Source organism: Elephas maximus, chromosome 1, assembly GCF_024166365.1.
Source record: "Elephas maximus indicus isolate mEleMax1 chromosome 1, mEleMax1 primary haplotype, whole genome shotgun sequence".
Taxonomy (NCBI): Eukaryota; Metazoa; Chordata; class Mammalia; order Proboscidea; family Elephantidae; genus Elephas; species Elephas maximus.
Window position 1 is genome coordinate 57,982,664 of NC_064819.1, and position 11,588 is coordinate 57,994,251.

Here is an 11,588-nt window from a genome sequence, read left to right on the forward strand (position 1 = left end):
TTGTGTGTGGGTGGGTGGGGGGGTAGTTTCTTTTTCTGATACTGTGGTCATTTATCCATTGCCATTTGTTTGCTTTGTAGGTGGGAACATCCTCTGTGGTTTATCCTGCTGCCATGTTTGCCCCCCAGGTGTCTGCCAGGGGAGTACCAGTGGCTGAATTTAACATGGAAACCACCCCAGCCACAGACAGATTCAGGTACAGAGCTAACCAAGGTGGGAGGTAGAAGGTATTGAGCAATTTGGACATGGTCATCTTAACAGTTTTTACCTGCTGTTCTCATTTTTTTTTTTTTAAGATACATAAATTTTGTGTTCTTATTTGACTCGAAGTTGTGTTTATAGAAGAATAAAATATAGTTAAGTAGACCAAGGTGGGTATGTGTTTTTACAAGAGGTTGGCCATAGGGCTTTTTCTTTTCTCACATTTCGAAAGCACTTTTTTGATTCCTTAGACTTTGCTTTCATTTGATTTTTTCTAAACCGGATTTAGTAAGGGCATTTAGATGCAGGTAAGCCAAAACTCACTAAGTAAGCCTGTGAAATATCCATGCAGAACTTCATCACTGAGAGGTACCTGGAAAAACTCCTTGGTCCAATTGTCCAGACTGTATAAGTGGCCATATTATGATACTAATCTTGTTTTCCAAATTGGTATAGAAAGTGTAGGTCATCATACTATTCATTTTAGTCTCATTCCACTTTATAACTTTACAGTTATTTTACTTCATTCTTTCACCTGCACTTTAAAAAATTTTTTAAAAAAATTTTATAAAAAAAAATACTACAGCCTCTACCAGACTACATCTAGCACAACTAGACGGTGCCCAGCTACCACCACCGACTGCTCTGACAGGGATCACAATAGAGGGTCCCAGAGAGAGCTGGAGAAAAACGTAGAACAAAATCCTGATGCACAGAAAAAGACCAGACTTACTGGTCTGACAGAGACTGGAGAAACTCTGAGAGTGTGGCCACAGGACACCCTTTTAGCTCAGTAATGAAGTCACTCCTGAGGTTCACCCTATAGCCAAAGATTAGACAGTTGCATAAAACAAAACGAGACTAAAGGGGCACACCAGCCCAGGGGCAAGGACTAGAAGGCAGAAGAGGACAGGAACGCTGGTGTTTGGGAGCCCAAGGTCGAGGAAGGAAAGTGTTGATGTGTTGTGGGGTTGGTAACCAATGTCACAAAACAATATGTGTACTGTTTAATGAGAAGCTACTCTGTCTTGTAAACCTTCATCTAAAGTACAATTAAAAAAAATGGTTAACATGGCAAAAAAAAAAAGTTCTTTGCAACTTAAAAAAAAAAAGGATCAGGAGACAAGAACAAGTTAAATGCAGTATGGAAGCCTACTGAAGAGAAATACATTTCACAAACACATAGCAACAGAAACCTGTTCAAATTGTTTCTTGAAATTTGACTGTTTTAAAAAAATAGGTATAAAGGAAAGATGTTAAGAGCTTGGTTAACACGGGTTTATCAGTAGTGGAGGAGCCATTCACCCCTACTTTTTTGTCTCTACTTTTAATTTTGTTTGTCTTTGTAAGTCTCTTTAATTCCTCTCTGGAATAAGGTAGGATATAAATAACTAATAAATAGACATAATAAAAAAAAAAAAAACATAAAACTTCATCAGAATTTCTTGCCATTACTTTAATCAGTGGTTTTCAACCTTGGCTGCATATTTTAAAAATACTGAAGCCTGAATGCCCCCTCATGAGACTCTGATGTAATTTGTCTGAGGTGCAGCCTGGGCATCAGGATTTCCCTAAGTTTCCTAGGTGATTCTGATGTGTAGCCAGGATGAGCACCGTGGCTCCAGTCTTCACAAGGATCCAAAGTATGCCACAGGCTGTACTCAAACACATTGAAATATAATCCTCTTCAGGGTGGCTAGCTGGCTTTCATCCTGCTCGTTTTCACGTGTCCCTTTAATTAGCTACAGTCTGTGTCCTTGGTTAATACTGCCTCCTATACCAAACTTAAAGGAGCCCTGGTGATGAAGTGGTTAAGCACTCAGCTGCTAACCAGAAGATTGGTGGCTTGAATCCACCAGCTGTTCCATGGAAGAAAGATGTGGCAGTCTGCTTCTGTGAAAATTACAGCCTTGGAAACCCTACGGGACAATTCAGTTCTGACCTGTAGGGTCGCTATGAGTTGGAATTGACTCAAGAGCATTAGTCTGGGTTTTGGTATGGGCAAAATATTGAACAACACAGGAAGCATCAAAAGAAGATGGAAGGAATACAGAGAGTCACTGTACCAAAAAGAATTGGTAGACGGTCAAGCATTTCAGAAGGTATCGTATGACCAAGAACCGATAGTATTGAAGGAAGAAGTCCAAGTTTCACTGAAGGCACTGGCATAAAACAAGCATTCAGGAATTGATAGAATACCAACTGAGATGTTTCAACAAATGGACGCAACACTGGAAGCGCTTACTCGTCTGTGCCAAGAAATTTGGAAGAGTGTGTACTAACTGTTTGATAAGAAACTAGTTTGTTCTGTAAACCTTCATCTAAACCACAAATTAATAAAAAAAAAGTTTGGAAGACCTGGCCAGCTGACTGGAAGAGATCCATATTTGTGCTCATTCCAAAGAAAGGTGATCCAACAGAATGTGGAAATTATCAAACAATATCATTAACATCACATGCAAGTAAAATTATGCTGAAGATTATTCAAAAGCAGTTGCAGCAGTACCTGGACAGGGAACTGCTAGAAATTCAAGCCGATTCAGAAGAGGATGTGCAACCAGGGATATCAGTGCTGATGTCAGATGGATCTTGGCTGAAAACAGAGAATATAAGAAAGATGTTTACCTGTATTTTATTGACTACGCAAAGGCATTTGACTATGTGGATCATAACAAATTATGGATAACATTTTAAAGAACGGGAATTCCAGAACACTTAATAGTGCTCGTGTGGAACCTGGATATAGACTAAGAGGTAGTTGTTTGAACACAGCAAGGTGATACTGTGTGGTTTAAAATCGGGAAAAGTCTGTGTCAGGACTGTATTCTTTCACCATACTTATTCAATCTGTATGCTGAGCAAATAATCCAAGAAGCTAGACTGTATGAAGAGTGGGGCATCAGGATTGGAGGAAGTCTCATTAACAACCTGCGTTATCCAGATGACACAACCTTGCTTGCTGAAAGTGAAGAGGACTTGAAGCACTTACTGATGAAGATCGAAGACTACAACCTTGTATATGGGTTACACCTTAACATAAATAAGACAAAAATCCTCACAACTGGGCCAGTAAGCAGCATCATGATAAATGGAGAAAATTCTGAAGTTGTCAAGGATTTCATTTTTCTTGGACCCATAATCAGTGCCCATGGAAGCAGCAGTTAAGATATCAAATGACATATTGCATTGGGCAAATCTGCTGCAAAAGGCCTCTTTAAAGTGTTAAAAAGCAAAGATGTCACCTTGAGGACCAAAGTGCACCCGACCCAAGCTGTGGTATTTTCAGTCACCTCGTATGCACGAAAAGCTGGACAATGAATGAGGAAGACTGAAGAACTGATGCCTTTGAATTGTGGTGTTGGTGAAGAATATTGAGTATGCCATGAACTACCAGAAGAACGAACAAATCTGTCTTGGAAAAGTCTAGCCAGAAAGCTCCTTAGAAGCAAGGATGATGAGACTTCATCTCACATACTTTGGACATGTTATTGGGAGAGACCAGTCCCGGAGAGGGACATCATGCATCATGCTTGGTAAAGTAGAGGATCACTGAAAAAGAGGAAGACCCTAAAGGAGATGGAGTGACACAGTGGCTGCAACAATGAGCTCAAATATAGCATCGATTGTGAGGATGGCGTGGGACTAGGCAGTGTTTTGTTCTTGTACATAAGGTCACTATGAGTCAGAGCCAACTCGATGGCACCCAACAACACCACCACTACAGACAGGGAAAACTGAAGAATTTCCACAACCAAAGACAAGGGCTGACCTCTCTCTCTTGGGCTATCGACTGAGTAGCAGATGCCAGGCAGCCCTTGCACATGGTGGTCATGTCTTCATGTGAAAGGAACTTGAACTTGGTAGTTTTCCTCTAAGTTAAGAAGAGATTCTTGCCATGTAATATATTTCATTACAGAAGTCAAGTCTCCTAAAGCCACAGATCTGCTTCAGTGCTGCTATGTATATCTTCTTCAACCAAAAATTTTCATCTTCATGTTGTCCTGAACACCTGTGATGCCTCTGTTCAGACAAGCAGGCTACCTGCTAGGTAGGACCAGCATCTGCCACGTGAACCATCAGTTTGAGGACTTCTTTAGGGAGCAGCTGAGGCTGCCTGCACCGCTGGTTAAGAGAACTTTCCCAGATGGGTATAACTGTCCAGTGAAGCCAGCGATACTCGCATCAAAGAGTCGTCAAAGCGGACATTTAGAAGGGATGCTATTGATCATGCTTTCATTTTTTCAAATGGGGAAACCCAGCCCAGACTGATTGAGGGGCTTGTTTAAACACACAGTTGAGCAGAGGCAGAGTTTTCTCTTATACCTCACTTTTAACAGATTTTGACTGAATTTTCCTCTGGGTCAGGGATTGACAAACTACTGTCTCTGGGCCAAATTTGCTTACCACTTGTATGTGCAAATAAAGTTTTATTGGAACACAGTCATGGCCATGCATTTATATATTGTCTGTGGCTGCTTTTGTATTACATTGGCAATTGAGCAGTTGCATCAGAGACCGTCTGGCCTGAAAACCCTAAAATACTTAATATCTTTACAGAAAAAGTTAGTCAGTTCTGCTGTAGGTTATTGGAAACAAAAGAAAATGGGAATATTTCTTGCTACTTTTAACCTGATTTTGTTGGTTACTTAAACAGGTGTCTGAGATGCTGCCTGCATTTTAATCTCTGATCTCATAGGACTCCTTAGACCTTGCTCAAGGTGTTTAGATTCTTTGTCCCAGTTCTAATTTAGAAACAGAATAATCGAATTTGCATCCCATTGAAATGTATAAATATTTTCAAGGTGTTAATTAGCTCCAGTTTTGTGTCATTTTTTCCATCCTTGATGATTGTCTTTGGTGATTCTAAAAAAGCACTACTATTACTGTAGACTCTAGGCATTTTCAGAATTAAGCTTCTAGGTTTTGACTGTTTCAAAACCCGACAGGTCTTTGGCCTGTAAGGCATTTGTGGTGCTGGGGGTAGGGGGCGCTGGCGAGCAGAGCTTGCCAAGCACCTAGAGCCCTGCGTGCCCTGTGACCACCATGCTGTGCTCTGTTCATCTATACTGTCTCTGCACTTTGGAATTCAATTGAGGTCCACAATATTAAGTACTTACTGTGTACTAGAAAGTGGTGGCTTAGTAGTAGAATTCTAGACCCAGATTCGATTCCCAGCTGTTAGACCTCACATGTAGCCACCACCCATCTGTCAGTGGAGGCTTCTATGTTGCTATGATGCTGAACACCTTTTAGTAGAGCTTCCAGACTAAGACTAGGAAGAAAGGACTGGTGATCTACTTCCAGAAATCAGCCAGTGAAAACCCTATGGATCACAGTGGTCTGATTAACAACCAATTATTGGGATGGTGCAGGACTGATGCATTTCATTTTGTTGTGAATGGGGTCACCATGAGTTGGGGGCCAACTTGACAGCAGGTAACATAATGTACTAGACATTATTCTAAAAAGGTGCTTCTAAACCAAAACAACCAAATCTATTGCCCTCAAGACCATTCTGACTCATAGCTACCCTATAAGACAAAGTAGAACTGCCCTATGGGGTTTCCATGGCTATAATCTTTATGGAAGCAGGCTACCACATCTTTTTCCCTTGGAGTGGCTGGTCAGTTCAAACTGCTGGCTTCTCAGTTAGCAGCTGAGCACTTTAACCACTGTACCACCAGGGATCCATCTTCTAGGTGCTTAGGATAGGATGTATCAGTAAACAAAATTAAATTCTAACCATGTGAAGATTGTGTTCTAGTGATGGTGGCAGATGGTAAGCAGTAAGTATAATGTGCAAGTTCTATAGCATGTTAGAAGGTGACAAAAGCAAAAAACAAAACTCGTTGCCATTGAGTTGATTCCAACTCATGGCAACTCCTCGGTCACAGAGTAGAACTGCTCCGTAATGTTTTCTTGGCTGTAATCTTTATGGACTTTATGGAAGCAGATCACCAGGCCTTCCTTCCATAGTGCTGCCAGGTAGGTTCAAACCACCCATGTTTAGGTTAGTAGTCGAGTGGAAAGTGTACCACCCAGGGATCTTAAAAGGCAACATGACTATAATGGTTAAAACTGTGTATCAGCTTGGCTGGGCCATGAATCTCAGTGGTTTAGCAATTACATAATGAATTAATTTGACAGTTATGTAATGATGCAGTCGTCTTCCCTTTTGTGATATAATGTAATCACCTCCATGATGTGATCTGATGTGACTACCCAATCATTTGTAAGGGAAGTTTCCTGGGGGCGTGGCCTGCATCCAGTATATATGGACATTCTGGCAAAGCTCTCTGGCTTTTGCTTGCTCTGGATCCTACAACCAGCTCATCATCATCTGACCTCCAGTTCTTGGGACTTTGAGCCAGCAGCCTGCCATCTTACCTGCCAATCTTGGGTTTGTCAGCCCCTGGAGCTGCATGAGTCAGGAGAAGCCTCCAGCCTGACGCCTGACCTACAGACTTGGGACTTGCCAGCCTCTACAACTGCTTGAGCCATTTCCTTGAGATAAATCTCTTTTTCTTTCACTCGTTTTGCTTCTCCGAAGAACCCAGTCTAAGACAATTGCTATGGAAGAAAGCAAAGGTAGAGTTGGGGTGGGAGCAGACAGGTTGCAGGATTAGATAGGTTAGTTAGGGCAAGCCTCATAGAGAAGAGATTTGAGTAAAGACTTGAAGGCCGTGAAGGAATTAACAACGGAGGCTATCTGGCATAAGAGCTTTCTGGGAGCAAAATCCTGTGGGGACAGCATGCCTGGGAGGTTTGAGGGACAGCTACAAGGTCAGTGTGGCTGGAGTGGGATGAGGGAGGAGGAGAGCCCCAGGAGAGGCCGGTAGTGAGATAATGGGGTAACATGTTTGGGTGGGGAAGAAAGGCCCCCAGAGAAAGCTGACTGCTGGTGGAGTTTAGAAATCTTAGGAAGTTATAAATCTTAGCTAGAAAATTGTCTTATAAATTGCTTTGGCTGTGTATTTACTCATCAGGGGTGTACAGCACTCACTTATTTGAAGTTACAGTTGACAATTTTATAGGGTAATCGAACACCCTATGGAGCTGGACCATCAAGGGTGGGTAGTGAAAAACCCTCTTAGTCCATGCCATCAGGGACCCTAGTTGGTCTGTTAGTTAAAAATGTCACTGAAAGCAGGAATCACAAAAAGGACACACGCATGCCTTAAACACTTCATTTTGATTTAAAGCATAGATGTACATCTATTTGCCGTTTTAGTAGAGCGAGAGACCTTTTCTTTGAGTAGAGATCTGTTTATTTGAGTTCACCTTTATTGCAATAAATCATACCCGTAATATATCCTCCTGGTGTTCACCAAAATTTCCTGAAGAATCACCCAAGTTCTCATTTTAAAAAACAAAACCAAGAAAAATCAGACTTCCTGAATCAGAATTTCCAGGGGGAAAAGCTTAGTTATCCACACCGAGTCAGAATTTCCAAGGGGAGAGGCCCAGTTTCTTGTACACCTAGCAAGTGACCTGGTTGCCTCTTATCATCAGACAGTCTTAGAGAACACTGGATTGCAACTTCTGGTTTTGATGTTTCCCTGTTGTTGTTTTTTTGTTTTGTTTGTTTTTGCCAAGTTGTTCTGTTTGTTTTATAAGCAAGAACTTATAAACAGAAAGCTGTGACACAATCTTCCCCCTCATCTTTTACAGTCCTCTACACCTAATTTGAGCCCTGGTAGCGTGGTGGCTAAGAGCTTGACTGCAAACCAAAAGGTCGGCAGTTTGAATCCACCAGCTGCTCTTTGGAAACCCTATGGGGCAGTTCTGCTCCGTCCTGTAGGGTCGCCATGAGTCAGAATTGACTCCACCGCAATGGATTTTTTTGGGGGGGAGGGGGAGTGGTTACATCCAATTTAACAGAATTTTTTTGTAGTGCCTCACTATGTCTTTCCAAAGCATTTAACTGGTTTTCCTAGAAATGAATCTCTTTTAACAGTTACATTTTTGCAGTTGACATAATTTGTAATTAACTTATATAACTGAATTAGCCAATAAAAGTGACATGAACGGGCTAGGAATAAACACAGTGGTCTGGGGTGGGGTACAGTGCACAGGTGTGCTGAACAGGGGCTTCAGACATTTTTGTTCCTGTACCCCTCTGCGAATTTTTAAAGATGACACCTGATTTTGACTGGTGTAGAGTAAATGACCGAAGTCAGCTGCCGTGGAGTCGCTTCTAACTCACGGTGACCCGATGTGTGTCAGAGCAGACCTATGTTCCACGGGGTTTCCAACGGCTGATGTTTGGGAAGTAGACCGCCAGGCGCTTCTTCTGAGGCATCGCTGCGTGTACTCAGAACTCCCACCTTTTGGTTAGTAGCTGAGTTCCTTAACCGTTTGCATCACCCAGGGACTCTGTATGGTAAAATACTGATATTTTAAAGTAAAGCTGCCGGATCATGGTTTCTTAAATGTGTCCGGCCAAATCTAAATATCATAACTGTCTGATACCCATCCAAGCCCTTCTTTCACAATTGCAACTTTCACATATTTCCTTTTTCTCTACAAGCTTGTATTTCCATTCACTTCCACCTCAAGAAATTTATACTAACATATTTTATGTTTGAATATCTTGTATTGATCACCCTGTCAGTCTTCTGCAGCAAGATTTCATTGGAATTCATATAGAATGTTTTTCAATTTCCTTAAAAAATTTCTTGTTAATTGAATTATTATTAGAGAAATTTGTAGTACATGGTTGTTCCAAACAACAAATAAGTGACACATTTTGACTGACAAGTTATAAAAGTAAAATTTCCGTGGAGATGCATCTCCTAATAGATGAGTGGTCCATTCGTTTTTTTAAATTAGGTCGCATGTCCGTATCGTTAGAAGGAGACGGCCAGATCGGCCTATGGTCACCAGGAGCAAACCTGTAGTCCAGACTCACAGCAATGAGGGAGACCGCCGGTGGCTGGAGGGACCCAGGGGAGTGTCACCAAACAAAGGAAAAGACAGAGCTATTATAGGATTGAGGGAAGAGTGGTGCTTAGATGAAACTTAAAGCCATTTTGATAGGCTCAAAGCCTAGCAGGGCTGTATGTAAAGGAATCATCCTCAGGTCTGGATGGCAAAGTAGACCCAGGGCCTGGTTTCCTTGGCAACCACAGAGTTCAGCTAGATGAGGAATGTTGTTTCCAGAAAATTCTATCTGAAGCTCTACCTGGCTTGGAAATTGAGGCTGAGTCCCTGTGTCAAAGTGACTTAGCTCCTCCAAGCATAAGTGAGATAGTTCATTCTCTACTGATGGAATTTCAAACAGTAAAGTTGCTGATAATTTGTAATGTTAGAGAACAAAATTCCTCAGTGAGTCAAAAACGAGTAGTTAACTCAAGGCAGGGGTTGTTAGGAGGCTTTGCAGCTTGCCCCCGGGGGAAAAAACATTGTTTCCTGTTAACTTTGCAGCTAGCTTTATCTGTGTCTTTTGTTCCAGCAGGATGAGTGGCAGGGCCGATTTTGACTGGCCAAACTAATTTTTACTTTCCAATGTCAATTTTAATTCTTATTTTTTTTGCTTTTTATACATGTAAGTACCGAGACACCTGGGCCACATAAACCCAGGGCATAAAATGAATTTTGTTATAGCATTGCCACTCAGATATTAACCTCCTTCCACATTATATGCCAGAATATACATGGTGATTTTGTACAGCCTTTAGTGACCTCTTCACTGAAAACTCTATTAGACCCTCTTTCAATCTCTTTGGAAGCCAGAACTGAAACCAGCTGACTTGCATGATGTGTTGGCCTGTCTTTAGAAATCATTTGTTTCCTCAGATCGACATCAATATTTTAAATGTCCCTTTATTTGGCACCCGTTGGCTTTCATACTCTGGGATAAGGCTGTAGTATATGGGTAGGGAGGGGAAGGGTGTGGCTTGCTTTTGTAAAGTGGGAGAAGGGCGGGTGAGGAAAGGGGCATGAAGGTCCTTTCCTTGGGAAAGGAAATCTGGCAGCTGAGAATCTGGGAACTCTATAAAAGCTGTCCATGCCTGGCTATAACTCTTGGAAAGTCCACAAGGGACCAGAACCTCTGTGCTGGTGAGTTTTCTAGGGCCAGCGTTCAGCCTGCCGCAAGTGGCAGGAGGATTGGAGGTGCCATTTGGTCAAGGATGGCTATTCCATGGCACTTGCTGGAGAGAACCTTTACTCCATTGGAGGGTTAAGGCGTTCACGCTTTGCATTGAATAATTCATGTGAATGACGAATTCCACTGAGGAAATGCATTCTCCATTTTTTATTGTGCTCACTTGCTTTTCTTAATAATGCATTAGAAAGTCCTGTTTTTGTTTCTTATTCGTATATATTTTTTTTTTCTTTCTCCTCTGTCCTAAGTGTTTTTCCCAAACAAAGCAGGAAGCATTGAGTTGTCTTCTTTCTTCTCCCTATTTTCTCTTCTTTCTACTTTCTGACTGCTGGTCAGAGACTAGTCATTGACTCCCATGGACAATTTGAGAAGCCTGTTCTCAGTTAAAATCCTTATGTTCTCTAAATCATGAACTGACAGAAACTTTGCTGTTTGAAATCCTAACAGTAAAGAATGAAATATCCCACTCACGCTTGTAGGATCTGAGCCCCTTTGACAGAGAAGCAGACTTGATTTCCAACCCAGGTACAGAGCTTCAGATACGGGGTTCTGAATGCAGCATTCCATAGCTGGCTTAACCCTGGAGTTGCCAATCCTTATGGCCAGCCAAAATCCAGCTTATATATGAGCTGTTTTGTTCTCTTGTTCTCAGCACATGCGAATGGTGTCTTAATGTAGCATACATATATTTTTTAAACTTTAAATTTTGATGTTACAAACTTAATGATGAGTTTGGCTATACAGTCATAAAATACACCTTACAATCATGTCTTCCCCTAGCACATAATATGAAAGTCCTGTTTATAGCACATAAACTCTAAGCAATTGCTTCCCTGAATTCTCTTGGCCACATAGTGAGCCCACAGCGAAGTGTCCGTATCTTACCTTGTCAGAAACTAGATGAAAGAAGTGGGCACAAAAATTCTTAATACCGTATTTGCGGGGATTTGTTTTAATCTAGGTGTAACTAAGAAATGTATGACTTGCTGAAGTAGTATGTTCATTTTGCTAACCCATAGCTCGTAACTCTTCTGGATTTGGTCCTTGTATTTCAGGTTTCATTTCCAGGGACCTTGTGGCACAACTCTTCCTGAAGCCCTGGCCCGTCATGAAACAGAAACTGTCTCTTAATTGTCCTGGGGAAAGAAGAAATAATAGTCCATCTGGGCCACGATGCGAGAGAAACAATCTTGTGGGTGATGAACAGAATATCAGAAGATCCCAAAATATCCTCTGATCCCCGAGCTGGAATGTAACTTGTTGATCAGTGGTTAGAGGC

The 11,588-nt window shown here is 41.6% G+C and overlaps 1 protein-coding gene across 7 annotated transcripts in view; it reads left to right on the plus strand.

Moving 5' to 3' along the window:
• The window catches only part of SIRT5 (sirtuin 5), a 50,298-nt gene extending 38,848 nt beyond the window's left edge, over positions 1-11,450 (plus strand). For all 7 annotated transcript variants that reach the window (XM_049884096.1, XM_049884063.1, XM_049884080.1 and 4 more), the window contains 2 exons: positions 81-196; positions 11,365-11,450. In XM_049884096.1, coding sequence (XP_049740053.1) covers positions 81-196; positions 11,365-11,440 — 192 coding nt within the window. In that variant the 3' untranslated portion in view covers positions 11,441-11,450. The remainder of the gene's footprint in view (positions 1-80; positions 197-11,364) is intronic.
• The last annotated feature ends 138 nt before the right edge of the window (positions 11,451-11,588 follow it).